Raw genomic sequence first — 27,056 nt, 5'->3', positions numbered from 1 at the left:
CACCAGCCGGGCAGGATGAGTTTTATACCTCAATTACAGCCGCTGAGCCGCTAATTGACTTGGCATTTAAGAAAGGTTTACTGCTATATAAAGTGCTAAAGACGAGTATTTTAGTTAATATCTAACACATTTGTTAGTAGCTTTACGTCTAAAAGGGTAGGAACGTGTAACATTATATTTTATGGAATGCAATGCTTTATTATTAGATCCAATAATCCCCATTTTTAAAGACATTATAAAAATACACTGAGTTAATGAAACGTTTAAACACACAACTGCAGCGACTGAGGACACACCAAGGGTCTTCTAGACTTCACAAGGAACCTCAGGGATATTTTTAGGCGCTCCTTCTCTTTCTTGCACCTGCCATCGTCTGTAATATGGATCCATGACTGTGTGCCAAGAGAGCAAGGTCCAGTGCTATAAGATATGTTCCCTAAAATAATCCTTGTCTTGTTCAGGCTTTGGTCTGTTTTACAGATCATTATTGCTATAGCCTGGCTGACTTTCAGTTGTAAATATTGACCAATATTATGAATAGTGTTTACAATGTTATCATAATATTGCTTTGCTATAATTCAAGATATTGTCCTATGTTCTAATAGCCATTACATTTGTACAATGTGACTGGCATTCAACAGTACTGGTCACAGAGCAGGCCTTTTTTCTATTATATTTCACTGGATCAAAACCAGGTAATACATGTGATTTTAGGATCACGTGTCTGGAAAAGGTCTTTTTTTGCTATGAGTAAAAAAGAAGACTTGGAGGTTGCTGCTGCACAGAAATGGCTCTAAACATGCAAACATAATGCATTGCTTACCGATTTAAGTAATTTACTTTATCTAATGTATAAAGAACCGTGTTAAAAAATGCCTCAAACATGTACATTTAACGTGAGATACACTGAGCTAAAGATATAGTTGTGAATGTTTCTATTTAATTCTGTGTGCTATAGTTTTTATTTATAGCGTTTATTTAACGCTGTTGTCGTATTTAATTTTAATAATAATATTTCATTACTTGTCTTAATCAATCTCCTTACAGCGTTGACAATAAGCACTGGTATCAATCGTGACTTGCAATTTGATCCTAATTATCTTAAAACAGCCTTTTCATGTATTGGACTCTGGGGAGGTTTGTGATGGCCCACTGGATTTGCTGTGGCATTCTGGGAATGAAAATAAGCTTCATTATGATGTTTCCTTTCACATAATGATGGCACAGTAAAAAATAGCCCAGGGCCCAATATGCTTCCTTTAATTAAAGCCATCTCAATTCTCTCCCCCCTTGAATTGCATTGGAAAATTAAAAGGCAATTACACCTTAAAATAGAGCAAAAGAACATGTTCACTACATTGCTGTTGTCTACATGTAATGAGAACAGCAATAACAACATATTTAACATGTGATAATATGTTTAGGCTTTGGTGGGGTTTCGAAGACAAGAGTTTCTTTTTCGTGGCTGTTTAAGTCAAAAACAAATCTCCAGATATATAATTTGCTCTTTGAAAAATAGAATCTGCTTCTCAAAGCCTCCAAAGCCTCCGACCAGAGTAGTCAATCAAAGCATTTGACAAATATGTCCTCCCTTCTACATTTATAGCATTTTAATTGGTACTGAAACATGAAAATCCATTATATGTTTACTAATATGGAACTTACTCGTAGGAATAACATGAGTTATGAACAACTAAGTGTTTGTCATTTTACTATTGCTATATTTTCTTCTGTCCCACATATTTGCCAACCGTCACATTAATGCCAACCGTCACATTAATGAAGGATGTATTGTCTTCAGAAGGCTCTGATTGCATGAGCTCATAAAAAGCCAAGAATCGTCTCAATGTTCATCCTCAAAGGCAGCAAACAGCTGAGAGGATGTCGTGTGACTTTCCTGATTGAGGAATTCATTCCTCACAGCATACTGTATATAAAAACAGACTTGCCATGAGACAACAATTGCCCATGTTTCATGTCTGCAAGAGACAACAGCTGATTGAAACAGGTGCAGCAGACCTAAGAGACCCTCAACTCTCAGACCTTCAACTCTGTCACTTTGTGGTGTTGAGGTGGTAGTGCAGTTAGTCCTCGTGCCAATTGAAGTGACACAACAGCTTTCCAAGAGCTTTAATACTAATACTGTAACTCTGTATTAGTTAATCTGTTAGGCCTACAGTGACAACCCACGATGCATAAGGAATTTTCAGTTCTCCTCAGCCGCTGCTCTGGGAGGAGCTTGGCTGCATGAGACCACCCATGGGAGATACATGTAAGGCTGTGTCATGTCTAAAATGTGACCACATTAGAGACTGAATGTCTCTGCCTCTGTTGAGTCTCAGTCACAATAGCTGTCCGATTAAAAGATGGCTTGTTGTTTTTAGGAGGAAAATCTTAAACTGCTTGCTCTTTACTAAAATGATATAATGTAGTGTGAAGCCACAGCATTCTGACATGTGTGGAGTTGTTTTCTAATGACAGCAAGGAGCACTGCGGATAGCTGTCCCTCCATGTTGAGAGCAGCCACCGAGTGAAACTCAGAGAAGCACAGTGCTGGCAGGTTCCTTGTCAAATACCATCTGAAGATTTCTGCAGACATTGCCCAGATATATATAGAGAGAACTCCTTGGCTCGTTCAGATGGTACCCATGGAATTAGATAGCTCCATGCAGGGGCATGCTCATTTAGCGAGGCAAAAGCGAGGAGAGGGGGTGCAACCCAAGCTGTAACCCAAGCCCAGTCCATGGCCTACTGTTGCTGGCTTCATTGCCAGTAATGTTCATCTGACATAAACTGCTTGTGAGACTCAAACTGGTACATTAGAGAGCTGGACATCTAACCACAACCATGGCACAGGAACTGCCACAGTATTCCACTTTAAGGATATTTGCAATAAGGCCGTCACACAGTTCTGTGTGGTGATAAAGGTGTAAATCAAACAACACAGTGTCCCTCAGTCAGTTGTATTCCCATGTAAATGTTCTATCTTGTCCACGGAAACTGAGAGTGCAGTGGAAGTAGCTTGAAATTACTATCTTTACCATGGGCATGCTTCATAATTTGAGTCAGATTCCTGAGATCAAATATTTTAGGTGCAGGTGCTCCATTGAGGATGGGCGGCATTCTTCTTGTGCCAAGTAGCTGCTGTTAAATGAAAGGATCAGTCATCTCTTAGACTATAAAGACCTGTAATAAAACTCTGACAGGCCTGGAATGGGGCAACACATTTTTTGTCTCATATTGTTTCATAGAAATCCTCACGATTGGAACACATTCTTTCTCCAAACGCATTCGTAAAAAATGCCAAAAATGAAGGCTTCCACCACTGCAAACACAAATGTGGGAAGAAGTCATAATGGAGGAATGTTTGTGGCCTCGGCAGGACTCCTCCCAGAATGTTTGTTTGTGTTCCCCCTCTACAGATGGAGACACACAGAGAGGCACGAATGACAGCCATATCTGATGCTGCTCAGTCAGCTTAGACTAAAAGAGGGGAGGAGAGAAAGCATTCGGGGGGAACTGTCATGATTCATTTCAGACTCAAACGGGATACCATACCAGAATTATTGTGTACAATTAAATTCTCCAAAAGGCCAGACATGCCATAGCAGGAATACTGGAACAGAAAAGTCAATCTGTCTGGCATTCTGCAATACAAATCTGCCTTCAATTTAGGACAACACTTCTGTTGCCTTTATTTGTACACAGTAAAAGGGCAAGCGGGAAGAGGGGAGTAAATGATTGTTTACAGAACTTCTCCCAGTTCCAGATTAGAGATTCCTTCCACAGCATCAGAGTTGTGTGCTCAGATATTCTTCCTTCAAGGATCATAGGCTGTTGAAAGATCTATTTAAGATGTTGACTTAAATGCTCACCGTCCTTTGCTTTGTGCTTGTTGATATCCTCTTGCAGCATAATAGTTGTTGCTTGCTCTTCCACTGCTGCCCGGCATCTCGTTGATAGCTTTCTTTAAATATTTGCCTTCAATCTTTTGCCCCTAATATCACAGGGCTAGAAGTTTCCGTGTTTGCACACAGAGGGAGAATCTTTCATATATGTGTCCATATATGGACTCTCTGCTGTTAGCGTAGCCAGAGGAGAGGGCTAAGTTGCGGGGGCTTTTTGTGAGGTCCAAAGACGCACTCGATATTTCTTTCCATTCCACAAAGCTATAAAACTTCTTGGTATGCACCTCCAGCTCAGCCACTGTTACAGTCCTGCCCGTCAGAGACATTAAACAATGGCAAGAGGAGGAGGATGCTGGACTTCTATGGCAGTATGGCACATATGTCTATATTTCTGTGATGACAAACTTCTCTTAATACAGCCCCTCTTAACAACAAAATCCATCTGAGCTCTCCTTGAGGGAGAATAATCACCATGAAAACCTTTTACATTTCCACTTTTAGCAAACAAAAAGTCTAGTTTTCTAAATTTGAGGAAGAACGAGAAGGTTTACATGAGCATATGAACTTCAAACCGCACAATGGCCATGGCTTAGCTGAAGAAAAGCCATAATGTGGAGCGTGTGTGAGAATCTATGGTGATGAGACATTCCAGTGTGGTTTTGAGTGGCTGTGGGCTACACTCACTATGACTGGGTCACAGTGGTCTCTCTGCAGCGAGGAATGCCACAGGAACCCAGAGCTCTGCGGCACCTGCATTCTTACACCAAAGCCTTTCTGCAGCCCCACGTTTGATCAAATGCCGTGACCGCTTTCCACTCAGGCTCAGACTCACCACACAGCTCGGGAGCTCGATACAACAGTTGTGCAAAGTCAGTAATGAGACAACTGTCTGAGTGCCAGGACATGACAACAAATAGACATCCATTTGGTGTGGTCTGGTTAGTTCTTGTCCCGACATCCAAGGCCTCAGGGTCAGAGATAGCAATATACAGTAAGATAAGAGAGTAATTATGCTACGAGTCTGCCTGTAGAACACAGCTCTCCCATCTGGGAGAGGAAGATGTTTTCAGATCATTTAGATAAGTCAACATACCAAATCCTTAACAGAAAAGTATTTCCGGAATTTAGGATGCTATGAGTAAAAGTAAAGAAGTAATATCAGCAACATTAACTCAAAGTAGCAACAGTAAAAGTATAAATCACACCTTTAACTGATATATTAATATATGTGACATTAACAAATGTTATTAATTAGTACTAAATGTTTTACTGTAATAGCTGGTTGTGCTATTTTAAACATCTTTATATACAGTTGTGTACTTTAGTCTAGTGGTTTTCAAGCTAGGAGTTAAGCCTGAGGAGTCCTGATATGATTTATGCAATGAAAGTTCACAAATAAGTATTAATTTATTGGACTTTTCTCAGAATCTGAGAAGTTTAGAAGGCAAACTCTTTGGTGGAACTGTTTGAAATGTGAAAAGGGGCTTTTTTTATTTTTAGAAAGGGTCACAAACTAAAATATTTGAGCATTGCATTGTGTTTAATAAGCTTATCATGTCTTTTGTTTGTAAAATCTAAAACTAGTAACTACAGCTGTGGGTATCTGAAATGAAGTGAGTATAAATAGCATTAAAATGAAAACGTATTTAAAAGTACCTCAAAATTATTCTTAAGGGTATACTTGAGTAAATGTAAATGAAAGTTTTTCGGTCACTCAAAGCTGAGTCTCTGAGTAAATAGACTGGCAAACACAATAGTATGGATAAAGACACACTGAATAAGCATCGTGACAGTCCCCAAACCAAATCCTTTCTTTGAAACTGGCATCAGTGTTCAGAAAGAACTGCTGAGCAATAAGTGGAGTGACTGTTTAATACGGGGCGGGGAGGCCGCAGGATTGAGAGAGGAAAAGAGAAGCCGCGGACTACTTTCTCTGCAGAAATGTGGCCTGTCATCTAACGAGTGTCAAGCAAAGTTCCCTTATACAGAGGGTTTGGAGGGACAAGTGTTACATTTCACTCTCGGCAGCTTAAATCCGAGCAACATCACGGATCAGTTCCAGTCGGCAGCACAGTCTTCTTCTCACACTCTTTAAGACCAAGACACCAAGAGAAATCTCTGTAGACCACTGGGAAAAGAGCCTGACTTTGGAAGAGCGGGTGTTGGAGTCACACATATGTTTAATGGGTATTCCTGATGTTACTTGTGGAGCCGTCCAGAATTAGCACCCAGGGTTTGAGTCTCAGCTGCGACCCAATATAGCCCTCCTGTCGTTGCTGACTGAGAAATACTGCCTTCCTTACAAGAAGGCTAAAGGAGCTGCTGTGCCGTCATGGGAGAAATGGACAGCGAATGCTGTCACTCAGCAGTGGAGGGGCAGAATGTGACCCCCAACTAACTCACATACTTCACATAAAAACACCACTCACCTGTTATTTCATGGAAGAGGGTGAATTATGTCTGCTTTAGCGTTACATGAAGGCCAGCATGTGGGACAATTCCTGCAATTTAACACTCCAAACTATCACTTCTTTACCATTTGGCTGAGCTGTAGCAGTATGTGAACCAACCCTGTTTGTCACGTTACAAAGAAAGCTTGGTTTTCATCTAATCTTACCCACCCCAGTTTGTCTCAGGATACTTCCATAATCTGTCAGATAGGAAACAGCCAATCAACCATTTAGGGTGATATTACAGTAACCTCTTGGCTTTTTTAAATCACAGCACCATAGACTCTTGTTGCCATGTCCTAAGTGCAGAAAGCGCTGAAGTCATCTCCACAGACAGTTCACGAGTCTTATTAAATCAAAGGGTGTTCAGTGGATAAGAAATGGAGCCAATGCGTTTGGAGAAACATGCTGATGACCTAAAATAGTCATGTGCTCCAGACCTGAGTAAATGGCTCTCTTACATCCATCAGCTGCTGTCCTCCAGGTTTATGTTAGGAAGGCCTGCTTCTCAGAACAGCACAGGGGTGGTATGTGAACATGAGCAAACCTCAGGCATCTTTTTTACACAATGACCTTAGGTAAATCCAAGTCACTGCCGTATTCCTTTTCTTCACCCTTTTCAGAGCATTTCTGTACCTGTATGTTTATGTACATATACACAGGCTGCATCCCTGAAACATGAAGGGCCTCAGAGTTGTTGAGGGATACTTGGAGAAAGATGAACACAATAGTTGGTTCAGTCATAAAAGCTGCCATCTTCATTTACAAAACAGGTCACATAAACATTAAGAAAAAGACAGCCGGATAGAAGGTTTTGGTACTTTTCCTCTGCAATTTGTTCAGTGGCTTCTATACTTCTCTCTGCCATACGGCTTTGGGTCTGGACTATGTGAAACTCCCTGACAAAATGGACCAAAGCCAAACATTAATTACAGCTATTAACTGATGAACAATGCTGGTTTCCACTGTTTTATCAGCTTGGGCAAGCTGTACGTTTCTTGGCTTGACACACTGCTAGTCTCCTTCCTTTACTACTGTAAAGTTTCATACACATCTTGAGGAGCAGGCAAGCTTGAAATAGAGATGACAACATCACATGGACCAAAGTTTACAGCCAGACTTTTCTATTCACTGATGTTTTGATTAGACAAAAATGTGAGAAAGTAAGTCACTGGGAGATTGAGATAATGTTTGGGGAAAAATTGAAAGTTTCGGTAGCATGCTTTGGTCAAATGGCCCAGCCCAAAACCTTTCCCCAAAGTGCATTTTTGCGAAACCTCACTTCCTCTTTCATAGTTTTCTCTACAAGTGGAGAAAACTGGCTTAGGGGAGCGACTGTTAACCTCTCTCTATGCTGCAAAAGACCATGATACACTCTAAACCACAATTTAGATGGTATTTACAATGATTTAGTCTGGTAATATAACTGTTGTAAGTAACTCCCAAAAAGGAAAATTAAGAAACTAGTAAAAACTGAAATTTCAATGAGTATTCTTAACTGCTATAACTGGCCACATATAACTTCCCAGAGTGGCAACTCTCAATTTCACGAGGCTGTTCTTAGCATGAAACCCATATAAGCCAAGTGCATTTGCTCTGCCACTACTTATTTAACATACTGTAAATTAGTGCTGAAAGGATGAAAGAGGAGAGTTGACCCAATGTCATTCGGTTTAGCCGTGGGTTCATTTTTGAGAACTTGAGCGTGAAACAACGCCTGAAACTAAGTGGCTGCAAATCTGCGGGGATTAGGAATGACACAAGTTGCAGTGGGTGCAAAACAAACCTTCCAATGCAACAAATATAAGACATTAAGGGTGCTAAAGATGTACACTGTTGTTGCAAAGGATAACGGTTTGTTTCATCAGACCTTTGGAAATTAGACCTGCCAAAAGTCTGTGGAGTTAACGAAGTTTATTATATCTGCCACGGTGTCAGGCATCAAACCTTGAGCCAACAAAGGGCATCTGGAGTCCACACCTTCTTCCATGCGCAGGAAAATGACATGTAACAGGAAGTCTTGTTAATGACAACAAATAGAAAAACTAAGTAAGCAGATGTAGGCGAATAGATTGAGTGCATAAGAAACCATAATCCCAAAATATTCTTTATTTTCATTTTCAACCATTATGCTGAGTACAGTGCTTCTTCTGCCAAATGGACATTTTTCAGGAAAGGAACACTTGATTATAGCTATATCAGAGGGGTTTACTAATCAGTCTGAAATCATGAAGTTCAGGAGAATAAGAGGACGAAGTCGACCAGCCCGTGTCTCTGCTTTACATCATTCATCTATTGAGGTTTCCATTGCTCCACACAAACGTCAAACCTAACCAGACAAACATCCTCCTGGTCCTGAGGACTGAAGGGAGAAAGAGGGTGAGCAGTAGATGGGCACTCCCAGTTAAACACATGGCTTCAGTTTCCCCTCTCTATTGTGTGGCCTGGCCTTGCATGAGACCAAAACACTCAAACAACCAAATATGGTGTTCATTAGGACCACCTCTAACCATCTTTTACACACTCTTCCATCGTATACGCTGCTGACACAGAAAGAGGGTCAGCTTCAGAGTGAAATAAGTTTGTATCACCTGAGGTAAAAAAAGGCCAGAGCAAGGTACAAACCGGAGTTGTCGCCAGTAGCAGACCAACAACACGTCAACATGAGGCTACCTCTAAAAGGCCCGAAGGTTTTAGCTGTGGAACTGAGGAACCCAGAGTGCAAACTCTCATTCATGACCAAAACATCTAAATGGGAATCACTGCATACTTCGAGGTCTGGTCTGTTAACCAGGAGGAAAGAAAGCACATCCACTATGTCCATATTTGGTCTGGCTAACATTGCCAATCCTTCCACTAGAACATATTTCTCCAAACATCCACTGATCCCTCTGCCTGACCTGTGAAGTATAATGCTGACACCTGCTGGAAAGAATGCAGTATTATATTTATATATAAGACATCTTTTTTGTCAAACACATACATTGATTTGAAAAAAGGAAAAAAAAAATAATCTCAATGGCGCTGGTTGTTTGAAACTCTTTATTTTTGGTGAATACAAAAAATACTTTTGTGACCAGATAAATATTATACATACAGCATCAAATCATACAACTAATGCAGTCTGTTAAAGAAAGCACAACACCTATTCATAACAGAGCTAGTAACTTTTTCTAATTTCCATTTATACTTGGACAAATCAGTTAGACAATATATTTCAGGGTAATTCTTACATTTAATGTTTTTTTTTTTTTTAATAGTGGTTAGACAATGAAACAAGGAAGTTATTAAGTCCAACATTTAAGAGAGACTTGGCATAATGATTTCAACAATTTCTTGACTTCAAACACAAATTGCCACATGCTCATGGAATGCAGTCTAGTGTTAGTCTTCCAACACGGTTTCTAAATCCTAAGGTATCCAGAGATGCCCTTTTCTATCAGCATTTTAATATTGTAGGCAAGTTGGCCACCAGCCAAGGCATTGTATTGTATGGCAAAGGACTAAGTGACAGTTTAAGACCCCGATAGGGATTAGACTGGCATCCTGTTCTGATCCAGAGAGGACAAGGCTCAGGCTCCCACTCAGCCTGATCTTCAAGTAAGGCACTAGTACACAATGCAGTCCAGACACTGGCATGGACACACTGAGGAGATGAACTGCTTCAAATTTCCCAAATATATTATAAATCAATATACTAACGCGAAATAAAGCATTTAATAAGTTTCCTTAATCAGAGCTTGAAGCTATTTCCTTCTAGTTTGTAAGAAGGATGTCCTTTATCTAATATAATGGAAGCTTTAAATCGTTGTCTTCAGTGCATGATGTATGCTCCCTTCATTCAAGAGCCCAAAGCCAAATATCATTGCACATAAACAATCTTACAACCAATAACAGCGCAGACTCTCATTAATATCACGCCAGGATATTCAGTGTAATGTATTGCTATAGACAGTCGGTCTAAAGTGAAAATGCCTTTACCACGACAGGGCGGTGACTGGTGGAGAATAACTATCTGTGTGTGTACAGTACAGTGGGTACCCGAACAAAATCTGGCCAGTGTCAATATGAGAGGAATTAAAACATGAAGACAAGAGAGAACAAACATGACAAGTAATGTAAACATATATTCCTTACACAGCTCTGTAAAAACCGACATGGAGTGACATGATGTTCAAGCAGCATGACGTATTTGGTCACATATAGTCCAGATTCTCTAAATAACACCGGCCTGCCAAAAATAATTATCTTTATAGTTAGTGTTGGCCAGTGGTCTGTAATTTTTTATTTACTCCAATCATAAACCCTCATTGTTTGGCATCAAGCTGGACAACATAGTTTAATCTGAATTCTTTCATTTCTAAAGATTTTATACCTAAACAGCAAACCCGAAATTCACATTGCTTTTAGTAAAATATAAGTGCCTCTCAAAGCTTTACTACTCTATTTGTTAGTTGCTTCATTGAAATGTATAAACATTATGGTGCATGCAAGCCAGTGGTGAAACAAGGCATCCCCCTCCTGCCTTTTTTATTAAAAGGTTTTTACATTTACAATACAAGCTATGGACCTTTAGGTTTGTTCCACCAGTTGCAGAGATATCATCATTTATATTTTCTCAAAATCTTCTTCAATTATAGGACATTCAGTGATTATAGAGGATTTCTGCATTTGCAACATCTTCGATTGGCGATTGTAACACTCGATAATGCTCATGATGCAGTAACACTCACAAAGCAATGATACGTTTCTCATACAACTTTACCATACGGCCTGCTTATAGTGACAACTGTAACAACCATGTCCATATTGAACTCTGAATGCCAATGCCGATCACTGTCAAATACATACATACACACACAAACACACACACACACACACACACACACACACACGGGCACATACACAGGCCTGTTTCAAGTGCTGTATATTCCTTGGTAGTATGAGAGCAAAGCAGCCAATCATACATCGGCATCGTCTCCCCATGACAAGAGGGTGTCATCAGCGCGGCTCACACCCCATCTGCCAATCAGCCCTCATCCTCCCTCAGCTCGCTAGGCAGGAACTTGTACTGCTGCTGTCGGATCTGAGCCAGCTTTTTCCGGGCTTCCTCCAGCTCTCGCTCCTTCCTCAGCATCTCCTCCTGAGCCGCAATGATCTGAGGAAGACGGGAACAGCTGACAGGAAAATGTGCCTTCCACTCATCATAATCCCATTCCTGTGGATAGCTTGATATGGAAAATCAACAGCTGCACAGTACTCAGCTCACACTCTGCATCCTATGAACTCCAAACCCAACCCATTGGAGACAATACAGCATCTTATAGTGACAAAGAAAAAAAAAAAAAAAAAAAAAAAAAAGTCCTCAAAATTCAGGTGGATAAGATTGGTAGTGATAATCGTAGAAAGACACATTTAAACATTACAGCGGAAAGGTAATTTCATGACAACATTTGTCTCCGCCAACCAGTTAAGTCCAAATTGTAATCACTTTTTTTCATAGTTTTATCCTATTAGACATCGATTGGATATTGGAATATGTTATGGGCAAAAACATGTTTTGTTAGGTCATAGTAACCATTGACCATCAAATTCTGATAAGTTCAACTTTGAATCCAAGTGGATCTTTATGCCAAATTCCCCCCAGGCATTCCTGAGATATCTAGATTATGAGAAAGGGATAGTCAATAATAATAATGCTTATAACTCTATTATCATTTGGGCAATTAAAAAAAAAAGAATAAAAAACAAAAAAAGGTAATGATCAGAAATCATTGAGACAGTGTGCCTGGGCTGCACCACCAACTGAATCAGGAACTCGATCAATCAAGATGAAAAGTAAATCTTCCTGTGGCACCCTGGAGTTATTTATAATTGTTTTGCAGAGATAAAACGGAAGCTAGTTTTCAAAAGATGTGATGTTTTGCAGCTGTGGGTGTCTGTAAACCTGGTAAACAGCTTTGAAATGAAGCAGATGGGCTGTTTAGCTCATCGTGGTTTCAGAAAACAGGCACATCAGCGGGAGGTTCAAACACACAGTGAAAAGGGCAAACTACACAACAGGAATCATTTCTCTTCCAGGTCTAACATACCGTCAACATTTTTACGGATTTTTTGTCTTACCTGAGCTATGCCTCCAACGAATTTAGTCTTTACCACCACGCTGTCAACTTCAGTCTTGTCAAACGCTGCCTTCTGCGCCGCCTTCACCAGGTTGTCTGAAGCTCGCTTCACTGCGTTGCCGGCAGCCTTCAAACAGATCATCTCAAAGTTAGCGCATAACACAACACATAACATGCACATAAATCTGCATGCAATTTCCATGGGCAAGTTCAGGCTGTGTTTCAGTGTTACCTGTAGCCTCTTCATGGCTTCAGAATCCTGGTCCGCCTTCACCTTGCAGGCCACCAGCAGCTGAGCCGTGGAGGCTGCGACCTGTTTGGCTGAAGAGATGAGCTTCTCCTCGCTGGCTTGGCCCTGCACCGAGGCGTTAGCGGCCTCACACAGGCTACTGGTGGCCGTGGCTACCATACGCGCCTACAGCAAGCAACACAGGCTTTTTGTTTTAATCAGGTTAACATTGAACCAATGTATGCAGTGATTTGTAAATGTGTTAAAGGGAACTTACAGCTGATATGAGACCCTGTGACCACTGACCGTCGTCCACTGCATTTGCTAGATTGGATCCGACCTGAGGTTGACATTGGGTAAAAGCCATGTTGTGTATCTAGTTTGATATTATTAGTAATATATAGAATCTTGTTGAGCATCCGAGTGCGTGTAGACTGACCTTGCCTTGTGCCACCAGTTCTCTCTGAGCTGCTGATGCAGATTTAACAAGAGCGCTAGTCGCTGCAGCGATGGACTTTGCTGCTTCTAATATCTGCTCCTCAAAATCCAGCGACTCATCTGCCTGCTGAAAGTTAAACCACATATTCATTTAGACTTACAACTATAGTATATGCCACAATTATAATAGATTATTAGCACTGTGTCAACTAGGGCAGTTATGATCACAAAAAACAAAGATTCAAATGTTTTTATAGGAGTTTGCCATCAACTGTTCATTTTACTTTCCGACATGATGGTCTAATTTCTATTTCAAAGCCTTTTCTACACCGCAAGGAGGGGAAATATTGATTCACATATTAATATTTTAATAAGCCTAAAAGAAGTATAATTTGCATTCAGAGAATATTAAAAGTAGCCTTTAAAATATCCAATCGAGTATAACATTATTATTGCAGTATGTAGCCTATTCCAAATTTCTAAAACTCACAAAATACTGAGTGCATGACTTCAGTGTCCTCAATGATAGCTACTGCCTATAATAATACAAAATATAATAACCTCTCATGTTTAACTTTATCTCTCCCAATCAGCACAATCGAACATGATGTCCCATTTCCCAAACCTGAACTAAACACCGGTATGACGATCCCAGTGCGTCAGCTCAGAGACAGCCAACACATCTCTGCATCAGCAGTCAACAGCATGTGATTGACCACAGACCTCCAGAAACACATAAGGCACACGTGGCTGGAGACAAGGCGGGACACTGTAGGAATATGTTTGATATATAGTTGGACTGTATAACAACCTAATATATCAAACATATCAGACAGAGCCCTGCAGAGAAGGCTTCCGGGTATACAACGGCTCAGAGAGGGGTGGGGAGGCAGGACAAGGGAGCATGCTGGGAGCAGAAGAGCCCTCCTTTACTGAAAGTGTGCGAGGGACAAAAGGACCAGGAGGAGAGGGAGTAAAGAGGAGGAAGAAGGAGAATCAATGCTATTTCAGACAAATAACACCCGTTTCAATCTAAGGGGATAGTTTACAGACGTTAGAGTGGCTTTATGCCTCTACGAATTGTTAAAAAGAAGCTAAAGGAAGAACTTATTGATGTTATGAAATGGTTTCAGACTACTTTGTAGACTACGTGAATTAGCTTTAAGGCAGGAATCACTCTGAGCAATAATCATGAGTGCACGGTGTATGAAAACAGGGCAAATATTTTAGCCAGCCAATATTTACTCATGTAAAAAAAACTTTTCTGAGGATTGAGGGAATGAATGTAATATAATCCAGTGGTACTCTCCCGTAAAATGCTATGTTGTAAAGCTTATTTCCTGTGAGATCACTAGAGGGAGACACTGACAACTCAAAAGACTCACTAATCCCTTTTCATAAACACAAAGGTCCTTATAAATGCAGTCTGTAGCTGTGGTATTATAGTACGAGGCAGAGCGTTATATGGGCTTTATTAAAAGCCTAAATATGCTGTAATATATATCATATGTGAAGAGGGATGCATTGACCATCACTCTGTGTATAGGAAGAGGTAAAGAAAAGGGGGAAAGCACTACAGGCACAGGAGGAAGAGCAATGGGATCCAACTATCCAGTCTCCAGAAACAAATAAACAAATAACACAGTCGTGCAGTACCACACACACCAAACACAACCCTGTATTGCATACACAACAATATCAAATGCATGTCACTTTCCAAGGGCTCTATCACTACCATCTGCCAGGGGGACAAATAACAGGCTAAAAGAAAGCCAAACTGATCTTAGATTAGAAATTAGGAACAATGCAATACAATACAGGAAATGTGTTCAATATGAAAGAGGTCCTCTCTTTCGGAAAGGGTCACAACAGTTCATCACACATTTGAACTCTTTCCAACACAAGCTTGAGGACCCATCAGTGTAACTGCGTCTCCTGGCAACACAACTCAAAATAATGTCCAGAAGTGCCTTTGAAGAAAGTTTTCTGAGCACATATGTGAGCTCACCAGACCAGCTGTCTGAGTCAACATGGTAAGAAGAAACGTTTTCTTCTCCTTTAATGACACCGAGATAACTAATCAGTCAGAAAAAACCTGACTCCACTTCAAAGTCAGTGTCACCTTTTCCTACCTTTGGCCCACATCGACTCCCTGCTGATTAATGGCAAAAAGCTGTGCGTGGGTTTTGTGGGTTGAAAGGGTTGAGGGGGGCACTTCTACCTTGGGCTTGGCTCTGGGTTTCAGCTGCTCTAGTTTCTTGGCTGCAGCTTCAATGGACGCTGCTGCTCCGAGGAGCTCAGTCTCAGCGATGACTGTGGGGTCCTCGGGGTCCACACACTCGGAGCCTGAAAGGGGCCGACGCATACCAAGATGTTGGTTTTCATAAAAATACACACGAGTACAAAGGACCTCATGCAAAAATATTTTCATATTCTTATCTTTTCTTTCTTTGAATGAGTGTGTAACGTCATATATATATATATATATATATATATATATATATATATATATATATATATATATATATATATATATAAAAAGCTCTTAACATCACTTCCTGCAACGGGAGGGGGTTAAATAATTTAAAGATGTTCATATGGATATTGTAGTGTTATACAATAGCATCAAAAGCCAGTTTAAATTATATTGGTGATGTTGTTTGCTATATGAACACATTTAGAAATATAGTAGCCTATAACAGGATGTCAACATATTTATTTATTAAGTGTAATTTATATCTATACATATGACTCCTATGACAGGTCTAGACCACGTGTAAATTGTGCTCATATCTAAGAGGAATTTCAAAATACGAGAAAATTGGTGAATGTCGCGAGTTCTCCTAAATTACTCATGCAAGCCACTTCAGAATAAATATGTTTGTACAAGTGGTTCTTGCATGAGGCCCACATAATTCTGGTGATAATATCGTATTTTATGTAACAAGATGTCCAAATGATGCTTCAATAATAACGTATTTACACAATTCAGGCCTCACAGAGATGCTAACTCTCCAGCTACTTCAGCTGCAGAAAAAGAGCTCCATACACGCCAGCAAATTGTTTGCAGTGTGACAGTAATGCCTCAAAGTTAAACAAGATAAACTAAAAGTGAGAAGAAATGCACATTTGATGGATCATTGTCTTTTTATTGTTTTTTAAGTGCCCATAAAACGGAGCTGTTTTGGGAACAGCTTGGTAAAGCAGATGGAACGATGTTTTCATAGATTATGTTGAGCTCTGGGGAAATCTGTTCTGCACCCCCACCCCTAAGCCATCTACTCCGCCGCCCCCTTCTGACTCTATGAAAGGTGATCTGGAGGAACAAAACACACCATATCCCACTTACCTCCATCTGCGGCAGCAATGGAAGAGAGAGGGGATGGGGGGTAAAGAGCACATGGGACATTAGAGAGGTGAAGTGGATAGCCCCGCTGGGTCTCAGGCTATATGCTGAAATCATATTCTCATCCAAACACAATCTATTACTCCCGTCAGAGGCAGCAGTGCAGCTTCTATAGGAAACACTTGGTGCCATAACCATCTACAGAGCTTCATTTACACGTCAGTCACTCTATGGTGCAATCTCAATATTCTGTCATTTTCATGACCTATCTTTATTACAGATGCAGACAGGTTTGGGGGATTGACTCAATAACAGTGTCAAATCATTCACACACAAGAGGATTAAGGACTCCTTAGACTAATCTCTCACATCTCCACGTTTTTGGTTTTGTTTTACATTTTATGAAATTGACTTGCTTCCTCATGGAAATCCTTTTGCTTCCAACTGACAGTATTTTGCAATTACAGCTTTTCAGGGTTTTACACTGCAGTGGCTATAATGTCTCAATTTTAAATCTAAATCAGCTGCCAACTATTTTTAAACAGCGCACAAGCTTCTCCTAATGAAATAGCGTTATACTATTATATATTTGGATTACTAAATATACATAAATATCATGTGTCCAATGGTCCTTTTGGCCATCAGAATGAGGTCTCCAGTAACTAAAGGTTGTCAAACCTGACTTTGGTTTGTGTGCATTGTGTAAGAGTGTGCGACAGTGTGTGTGGCCTCACCTTTCATGGCCTCAGCTGTCTGGACGAGCTCTGTCACACATGCCGCCACATGCTTTGAGTGTAAGGCCAGCTGCTGCTTCTGCTCGGGCATGGGCCTGTGCAGCACCTACAATACAGAAGCCCACCAACACAGGAACAAGAGGCACAAATAAATGTATTGGACAAGTGAGCGAGAGTGCACGGATGATCAACATTCACACGGCTGCCAGGACAAAAAAGCATTAACATCCGTTATTTAACTTTTTATAAATGTATGTAAAAACTAACGTGGCAACAATTATAATACTAGTTACTTTTAATGGCTAATTTCCTGCCAGAATCAACACGATGTACTCCTAATTAATTATGAGATAATTAATTAAGTTAATTAATACCGTGATTAACATTATTTTACATCGCAACACACTTGTCTTTACATAACTCATGGGGAGTGTTATTATGAAAAAAGCTTTCTGCTGATTCTTATGCAGATTTATGCAACAAGGTGCTCAGAATTTAAATCAGATCCTCTGTAAAGGTATTTCTAAGATGAATGTTGTTACAGGCGTATGTGATGTGGGCATAAAACACATTATAAGTCTTCAGTTTGGTTATTCATTTGTGAACGCTGGTAATCATTCATGAGACCTTCTTTCAAGGATAAGGCTGGTATTATTCTATAGTTTTCTTACTGACAATGAGCCTCAGGGACACTAACAATACGTTGGACTCCCCTCCCCTGACTGACACTCAAGCCCAAGCCTATTTGTTCCTACAATGACATCAACCTTTTAAAAACAGGTCAACAACATATACTTTTAGTTTTTTTATATAAAGGATTAAGTATTGCAGTTGTTTGGTTTTTTTTTCAGTCTTGTCCCTCAGTATTTACAGCATATAGAGGTCTGTGGCACAGAAGAACAAGTTACATCAGGCTTTGGCTACACAGATACATCTAGTTTGTAACATCAATGTATTCATGGATTTGGTATTTTTGTGGGATTTGTTGACAATAAGAAAAAACACTACAATATCACCAGCCTTTTTCTTTCAGTTGAAGTGATTCTACAGTAAATGCAAGCATGACTGGCAGGAAGTCAGGATTACATTTTCAAACATTAGAGGATTTAATCCTGCAGATAAGACCTGTGAAACCTCACATGGTAAAAGTAAATATCAGGACCCACTCATCCACACTGTTGCTACACACATATACACGTACACATGCAAGTCACTTCCATCCTTTATTCATGAGACACGTGACTGTCTCATTCTGACCTGCAGGACTTGCTCCAGAAGGTTGATGTATCCGACTGTGCACTCAGAGCCGTACTGCAGGGCCTTGCTCCTCAATTCCTCGGCCACTTCTGGGTGGCAAGCTGCTTGCTGGAAGGATGAGAAAACCATGTAAGTGTGAAAAAAAAAAGTCCTGATTTAAAAGTGAAAAGGATATATGTTAGGTGTGGAAAATGCACATTATCTAGTGCCAATCACAAACTAAATTCATATCTAAGAAGAAAAATGTACTAATTTGTCAAAATTTTCAAAAGCATGGCCGATAATGCTGTATTTCTTGTGTTTTTGTCTTGTAAGTGCTCTCCAGTCACTGAGGACATCCTGACTGCAGCTCAGACGACTTTGAAAAGTGACTGAGTCACGACCAGCATTAAGTAAACTACACTCTAATGTCTTATCTGCTCTCAGCAGGCTGGGCTCACATGTTCCGTGCCAGCGTGGTGATGTCTGTGTGAGGCCAGTTCTGGCAGCGGTGTGTGGATTAACACCTTGCAGGAAGTCAGCATATCGGAGATGGCTTTTCGGCTGAGATTGGCAGTGGCGATCACATCCTCCTGCTGAGCAGAGTTTCCTGCAGCCACTGCCTTGGCTGTTGCTATGGTGATGCCCTTTGTCATGCGGATGAACTCTTCGGGTGTGTTGCACTTGTCTGGGACGTCCTTGGACCGGAACACCTGACGTGATGAGGACCCAAAAACACTGTTAGTTGGATACATAGTAGGCATGACAGCGGCTTAAATATGGTAAAGTTACAACAAGGAACTGGTTATGAAACAGCCTCAATTTAAAACGTGTGCCTCTCCATGACCATAAGCAGGAATATTGGCTGCAGTTATTCTTAATGCTCATCATCAAGTCCGATTTCACACAAAATCAGACAAACTAATTTATGGCAGTTTTCTTGCCAGAAACTCCTTCAGCTCAGACTCTGGCAGGGCCTCCAGCCAACATGCCATCTAAGCTCCAGTGGGAGGTGGAGGGCTCAGCGCCCGACAGCAGCGGCTCCTCTTCCGGCCGCTGGGAGCCAACACTGAGACTACGCAGTTGAGGCCCCAGCTGTATTGGCCTTCTGGAGCAAAGGGAGGCCCGGGAGAACCAGAACCAGGACTGCATGGTGCAGATTGTTAGGCCCTGCTGCATAAAGTGCAGCAAACACCACCACTTTTGTCCACAGGGGCGTCAAAATCAGCACATAATTCTTCATAGTAGTTTTAAAATAGATGGGAATATTCTAAGAGAAGAAATTAAGAAGTGCAGACTGAACATATTGTGCTGTATAATTAGGAGTTAGGTAGACTGTGTTGAATATGGCTCTTGGTAAAGCCTCCTCCGATAAGGATTAGCAGCAAATTACAAAAAAACAAGCTCTTGAAATCTTCTTCTCTTCTCACTCCTGCCTGCTACCCAGACCCTGATAAGAGCTGTGAGAAACCTGCAGGGGCTGAGAGGGAAGGAGGAGGAAAGGAGCTGGACAGATAATAAAAGGAAAAAGAATAGCTCCCCTGTTATGTTCAGAAAAATAGACATAGATATCCCATTTTGAGCCAGTTTAGCAAAGAAGCTGTGTCTCATCACTTGACTCTCAAAAGACAATCAAGAAGCGGTTCGGCCTGTGAGGCGCTCTTACCGTCAGCTCCTGCTTGATGCACTCAATAGTGGCCTCCAGTGCCCTTGTCCCGCGAGTCGCTTCATCCTCCACTGCCTTCACTGTTTTTAGAAGAGACGTCACGTTGGTCACCATGACCTGTCAAAGAAATGCAGAAATGATGAGTTTCAGTCAGACCAGGAGGTGGAGCTCTTTCTCCTTAGCTGCAAAACATTACATTACAAAAAAATAAAACAATTCAAGTTATTTTCATGGCGATACATTCGGTTCCATCAGTGCTGCATTCAGCAAAGAGTACATTATTAAGTTAGGAATTCCAGCAACATGATCACCAGGAGTTTGAGAGGGTCCCATTTGGAGGTCACCATATGTTGGGGGAACAGAAACAATCTGTCAACATGACCCGGTCCATGGGTGGCCCTAATTCCATTTAGATGAGAAAACATAAGAAACCCCATGCAACAGTTAGAGTTTCCCGCTGTTCTTCAGATGATAGTTGTGAGAACAATAAATAAATACTATGAGGAAGTTTTCAGAAGACTAGTAAATATTTGGTTTTGAGGTACCGATTGGCTGGATTACGTATACTTTGATCTTTGTTTCTCTCTGACCACAGCAGCACCAAGGTTACATGCAAAAGGCCTGTACTTCAGTTTTTCATTTTTCAGCAGATGGCAGGTGTGACAGTGGGCATGACGATGAAGAGTAAAATAGCACCTCTCTCACTTCCTCTGTATGTATTCTTCCAGCTCTTGGCGGCCTCTGGAGGTTCTCTCCTTCAGTCTCCATCAGAAAAACATGAAACGTAAACTTTGCCTGAAACTGAAACTTCTCAGTTAACCTTACCCTGCATTTTCTTTATAGTACACTTCTTGTGTACTTCATATTACAATTTTACTTTTGATTTGAGGCTTTAATGTATTTTATATGAGGTCTAATAATAAAGGGTGTCTTGAACAGAAACGCACTAATTAGACAAATTTGCGAGTCCCGTGGTCACAGATCGTATTCAGCACACCAACCTTCCCTCTCACACACAATCTCATGCACACAATGTACATCTTAGTGATGGGTCGAGGAGTCCAACAAACAAAGATATAAACAAGGAAAAAGCAAATACCTTGCCAACCTTGATAAGGACTTTCATATAATTCTTTTATCAGTTTTTGTATTTGTGCTGCCAGATACATCAATCAAAACATAGCACTAACACAAAGAGAACATTTGTAGAATATATATTTACATGCAGTATCCTCTCTCTGTGAGGAAATTAATTGGAGACTTGCATTGCAAAAATTAATACACAGTTAAACCAGAAACGATATTGTTAAAGCAGTGGATTCCTTTACCTTGGCAGCGCTCTTCAGCTGATACATGGACGAGTCGTCAGCTGGCTTGCCAGCGGCACATTTGGTGGCACTGATGAGTTCGGCCAGAGCCTTTGCCACATCCCGCACCGCGTTTATCAGAACCACCTGAGGAGATAGAGCTGTAATCAATATGGCACAATGGTCAGAGTATAGGGTTATCAGGAGCACCCTGGGGAGAGGATTTAACACTGCAGCTCTTATCACTCCCACCTACTGTAGTCATGATACTTCAGACTGAGTAAAGGGCAGAGATAGAGGCATACACACAGAGGAAAGAGGAGACACAATGTGTATCAGATGAATCTGCAATTACACAGAGAATATAATGCTGTGAGTACTGAGTACTAGTGGCGACTGTGGGTCAGTGGTTAGCATGCCCGTCTTTCAATCAGGGGGTTTGCGGTTCAATCCCCGCCCTAGTCGATGTGTCCTTGAGCAAGACACTTAACCCTGCATTAATCCCTGTAGCCGTGTCTACAGTGTATGAATGAAACATGATTGTAAGTCGCTTTGGATAAAAGCGTCAGCTAAATGACATGTAATGTAATGTACTGAAAGCTAGAAGACATTCATTGCCGATGACTAATATTACAGAATAGTATAATGATAATGGGTTATAATAGATGGTTAAAGCTCTGTGCAGCTGAATTAAAAAGTAATAACTGAGCTTTGTTAGAAATTAAAAGGCATATAACTTTGACTATGGCTGAAACATCTGTGGTTGTATTCAACATTATTTAGTGTAAATGTGGTTTAGATTTTCATTACCTGTGTCTCGGGGTCCTCAGAGCCCATGCTGGTTGCTCCCAGTTTAACCACCTCAGTGAGCTGGGTGATAGTCTTGGCTGAGGACTGGGCAGCCTGGGCCAGTTTCTCCTGGCTGGAAGCAGCTCCAGCAACCAGCAGCTTGGTGTCCTCCACCAGCGCTTTGGCTGTCTTCAAGATGCTCTCCCTGAGGGACGGGACACATTGTGTCACAATCTGCTCCAAAGTCACACAATAAACAACAAGCAATATGAAAGGAAGCTGTTGTTTTTCTAACAGAATGCATGTTTAGTAAGGATGATTTTTAATTGTCATTCATTATTCGAAATGCATCTGAATATTGAGTTTTATTGGCAAACTCCACTGAGTGAGTCATCAAAAGAAAAAAATGGAGCTATGGTGTCACAGTGTAAAAAGAACTACAATCTTAAATTATATATTTCCTCTGTGCTCATGAAACCTATGAATCATATACTCATTTTTCAACATCTTCCACAGAGATCTTTTTTGTTGATGAGGTTTTCATTTAACACATGTCTTGTCAAGGTCGTTGCACCTGTGGTCTGCAAAAGACTCCTCATTCTCAGGGCTCAGGGTTCCAGCTGAGGCGAACATGATGGTGGTGTCCAGGTCAGCGATGATGCCAGACACAGCGCTGGCTGCTGTGATACAGGCCTGGGTGCCTTTGTTCCCCGCCTGCAGTGCTGACAGTACCAAGGACACCTGGAACATGTGAAACATAGCATTAGATATGCAGAGAGGTAAAAACAAATCAGCTAAAAATAACCTCTGTTTTTGTGTACCATGCACATTGTTAATGATTAACCAGCAGCTTCTCCTCTTTGTAGAGTGTTGACAGAACATTTATACATCCCGTGAGTGAGGTTGTAAATGTTTAGTCAAAGATCTGAACGAGCTGGATTAAAGGAGGACGCTGGGAGGAAGATAGACAGCGGGGTTAAACATGTATCAAATCAGAGTCTGCTGCGAAATCACATTGAAGCCGATGAGCCTGACTCTGCAAATCACGTATTTCCCTCGTAGACTGCTGACTGCCCATCCTTCCTAAATAAAAGGAAAGCCCTAAGAGGTACATTTCAACGAGGACACAAGGTCACAAATCAGCAAACAGGAGACCACACATTATTCAAGTTTGGTATGAGCCTTGAATCAAATCATAGCCTCAAAGTGTAAAGAAATCCCAATGTGTCCTTCCAGGGTCTCAGCAGGAAGACATTAATATTATAATTAACTGCACAGTGTGAGGGTAGTGAGGAGAGCACGCTCTCATGACCTGCATGACTGGTACAATAATACAGTAAAGCACCAGTTATTACCTAAAATAACATACATTAACCCTATATTCTTCCGATGCTATACTACTTCAACATTAAGGCTAAAACATAATAACAAACAATGAATACATAACATACCTGTCATCTACACTAGTGTAGTAATCAAGTATTCACTTCTGAACGGCTTATTCTTCAATCTTTGCAGTTGGCACACACTTATGTTTTCTATCACTTTATTCAACTGTACTAAGAGACGAATGAAAAAAATAAATGATATATATATATATATATATATATATATATATATATATATATATATATATATCAACAAGCTTCCTCATGCATGAGTTATAGATGCAGTACCAGTTTCAGTCCACATAGCTTACCTTCTCTGTGACTGCGCGGGCACACTCGATGAGCTCCCTTTTGGAGAAGCTGTCAGTGGGGCTGAGCTGCAGGGCTCCAGCCTTCTGCACCATGTAGATACAGCCGTGGCCCAGTTCGTGCACCCGTGTCTTTATCTGGTAACCAACCTGAAAGCACAACCGGGCATTGACTTACACGGCATCCATCTTCTCATTTATGTCATTGTACTACACAATCATGATCATCCTAAACTGGCATGTCTCTTATCCAGAGGGTGGATGAAAAAAGATTTCAAGCAACCTCAGAGAGGGAATGTTGGCACTACACCTTTATTTTCCGACTGAGAATCATGGGTGGGTGGTACTTCATTACGAGCATCACTATAGGCTTTTAGACTTGTAGAGGCACAATGTCGCTATGGTAACCAACAGGGTTTCTAGCAGCCTTTATACAAGATATTGATAAGGTGTCCAATGTTTCCACACATTGTTGTGCTCTGGACTACACAGAAAATCTTTAAGAAAGTACTATGTGGGTGCTGAGAGCAATGGGTGGATGAAGGGTATATTTCTGTTTGATCTCACAAAGTCGGGTGCAGCCTCAAGGAAGGGGCGTCATTTCAAAGAACAGCACACATCTTCTCTGATCAGTGTGTGAGTGAATACATCTGAGAGCATGTTTTGGTGATAAATAGACACCTGCAGAAAGCTGATATTTCAATCTGACATTTCAGGTGCTGAATTGCAAAAAGATTTAGGGCTCAATGTGTTAAATCTCATGTATGCAATTTTCCCCATGTACTCCATAGGACAGAGAGCATGGCTTCTCACCTCCTCTGGCTCTGCAGTGGCTGCAGCAAGGCGTCCTTGGTGTGCTAGCTGTCCATAGTCCACTGTCACCTGAGAGGCAAGGCCGCCAAGCTCTTCAGGACAGGTTATTGACTTAGTCATCTGGAGACAGACAGAACCAACATCATCAGAGAGCAGAGGCAGATTAGTGTTTCTGTGGCCTGACTGACAAATATTGTCATTATAGATCGGAAATATGATAAAAAACACAGAGTCAGGCATGAATATCTTACCATCTCCTGCGCAGTGATAGCGATGGCTTTGGAGCACTTCACCATGGTGGTCTGGTAGTCCACAAAGGAGCCCTCAGGTTCAGGAGGTGTTCCTTCATCCAGCTGTGAGGAGCAGCCCTTTAGTACTCATCTATCCATAGTACAGAGTACATACTGTAGCTATCCTATGTGTCTTTACACTATGCACCCCAATTTACTGTCTGCAAGACTTTTGCTTTAGTTTGGTACCGCTTCACAATAAAGCATACTGTAAAAGGTTTTGAGTTGTTAATTGATAATTCTATTAATTGTTAAGAATTTGCCTCGTCTAAAAGCTTCTGAAAGAAGCTGTGAATTCCTGTATGATATTATTCTGCATTCTGTATTATATAATTAATGCTTTATAGATGAGTATTATCTTTTGTTTCCAGGTTGTCAGCATATAATGAAGTGAAGGATTGTATTTGTAGATCACCTGCCAATACAGATTGACTTGTTTTATTCGTGCAGGTACTAATCGACCCTCTTGCATTAACTTTTTGATCCCTCTCATTTTTGGAAGATGGCTAAAGACCAAACTACAGTCCGAACATTAAACCCAAAGGGATACTATATACTCTAATATTAGCTATTTTCAAGCTATCTATTGTATGTGCTGCTGATATGTAGGAATTACAGTACAGAAATGCCCAAGATATGATTTATTAACAGTGTCTCCATTACACTGAGAGGAATTGTATTATGGCTTAGAACATATCTTGGTCATAATTCTTGAAGAAATCCTTTTGATGTAAATATTTTGTGCTTATGTTAAAAAATGAAAACCTTGACACATCATTGTTATACGATTTTTTAACTCTCAAATACCAATATTGGTGTCAAAATCCAGTATCGGTCAGACTATAGACCAAACATATAAGGTTTAGTACATTTATTATGGCAAACTTGATGGATATTAATGAAAAGATTTTCTCGCATTACAATAAACTATCATCTGAAAATATTAATGTTATAAATAACTTTACGTTGGCACCATGTAGCCTTAATCTAGAAGGGACATTATTCTAGGGGATAGTCCAAACTTTGGGTGATTAGTTTAGAGGCCGCTACAAAGATAAATCAAGCTATGCTGGCAATACCAAAATTGGATGTACAACATTTTGGCAAATCACATTCTTTTTATAGTATGACATGTTAATTTCTTAACAATTAAAAATCCATTAGTGAGAACATAGAAACCTCTTTTATGTTAGCATTTTTGTAAAATGGTTCCACTTTATACATTCTAATGAGGATTTAATGATGGTTTCTCTGTTATGTTTAAACTGAGGGTAAAATAAAAACAATGGAATGCAAATAAAAATGAAGGATAAGATCTGAGCAAAGTGCGAGTATGGGCAGATCATCGTCAATTATTAACTGTGCTGTCAACGTAGTGACATGTCCCCCAGCAGGATGAGTGACCGCTAACATCACCAGTGGGCTGTGGATTTAAAACTTGTCATCTACTGGACTAATGAGTCACTGACAAAGACACGCTCTCGACACACTCACAGTGGAGGTATTCTTTCAGGGAAGGCTCATTTTGCCTTCAGACAAATAAGATGGGGAATAAGTGTCAACCTGCAATCCATTTAAAAGCACCAGACTTCTCATGAGATGTTATCACACAAACATGCATTTTTATCAAAACACAAACACAACCTTACTCACCCTGCCCATGGCCTCAGCAATGGACTCCACCATGCCCCCGACCATACCCCCTTCACTGGCTGCCTCATTCAAAGTCACCATGATGTCGTCCACGGCCTCCTTCATCAGCTGGGCTGCTTCGGAGATGGCATCGTGGGTGTGGCACGCCTGAGGACACAGTCAGCTGATTAACGGCTGTGACACTCTCTCGGTGTCGCCAGAAGGACATCTGTCAGCTTGACAACAGCTCCAGTGTCCCTCCAGCTGGTAAGTACACAGTGTATCCCTAGAGGACACTTCAACAGGCTAGACTCATGCTGCTGTAAGGACTTGCACAATATGTTGTTATAAATTAAACTACAAGTTCAAAATGGAATAAAGTTAACATGCTATACACCAG

The 27,056-nt window shown here is 40.8% G+C and overlaps 1 protein-coding gene across 1 annotated transcript in view; it reads right to left on the bottom strand.

Annotated features, from left to right (window-relative positions):
• Positions 1-9,513: 9,513 nt before the first annotated feature.
• The window catches only part of tln2b (talin 2b), a 74,501-nt gene continuing 56,958 nt past the window's right edge, over positions 9,514-27,056 (bottom strand). The window contains exons 41-57 of the mRNA XM_034534112.1: positions 26,678-26,824; positions 24,986-25,087; positions 24,735-24,854; positions 23,925-24,071; positions 22,800-22,966; positions 22,247-22,430; positions 21,458-21,583; positions 20,130-20,246; positions 18,991-19,176; positions 18,485-18,592; positions 17,228-17,333; positions 15,369-15,493; positions 13,149-13,274; positions 12,987-13,049; positions 12,713-12,895; positions 12,482-12,607; positions 9,514-11,516 (exon numbers count right to left, since the gene is read on the bottom strand). Of these exons, the coding sequence (XP_034390003.1) occupies positions 11,388-11,516; positions 12,482-12,607; positions 12,713-12,895; positions 12,987-13,049; positions 13,149-13,274; positions 15,369-15,493; positions 17,228-17,333; positions 18,485-18,592; positions 18,991-19,176; positions 20,130-20,246; positions 21,458-21,583; positions 22,247-22,430; positions 22,800-22,966; positions 23,925-24,071; positions 24,735-24,854; positions 24,986-25,087; positions 26,678-26,824 (2,262 nt within the window). The 3' untranslated portion in view covers positions 9,514-11,387. The remainder of the gene's footprint in view (positions 11,517-12,481; positions 12,608-12,712; positions 12,896-12,986; positions 13,050-13,148; positions 13,275-15,368; positions 15,494-17,227; positions 17,334-18,484; positions 18,593-18,990; positions 19,177-20,129; positions 20,247-21,457; positions 21,584-22,246; positions 22,431-22,799; positions 22,967-23,924; positions 24,072-24,734; positions 24,855-24,985; positions 25,088-26,677; positions 26,825-27,056) is intronic.

This window comes from Cyclopterus lumpus, chromosome 6, assembly GCF_009769545.1.
Source record: "Cyclopterus lumpus isolate fCycLum1 chromosome 6, fCycLum1.pri, whole genome shotgun sequence".
Classification (NCBI taxonomy): Eukaryota; Metazoa; Chordata; class Actinopteri; order Perciformes; family Cyclopteridae; genus Cyclopterus; species Cyclopterus lumpus.
The sequence above is the reverse complement of the archived record's forward strand: the minus strand, read 5'-3'. Positions and strand labels throughout refer to the sequence as shown.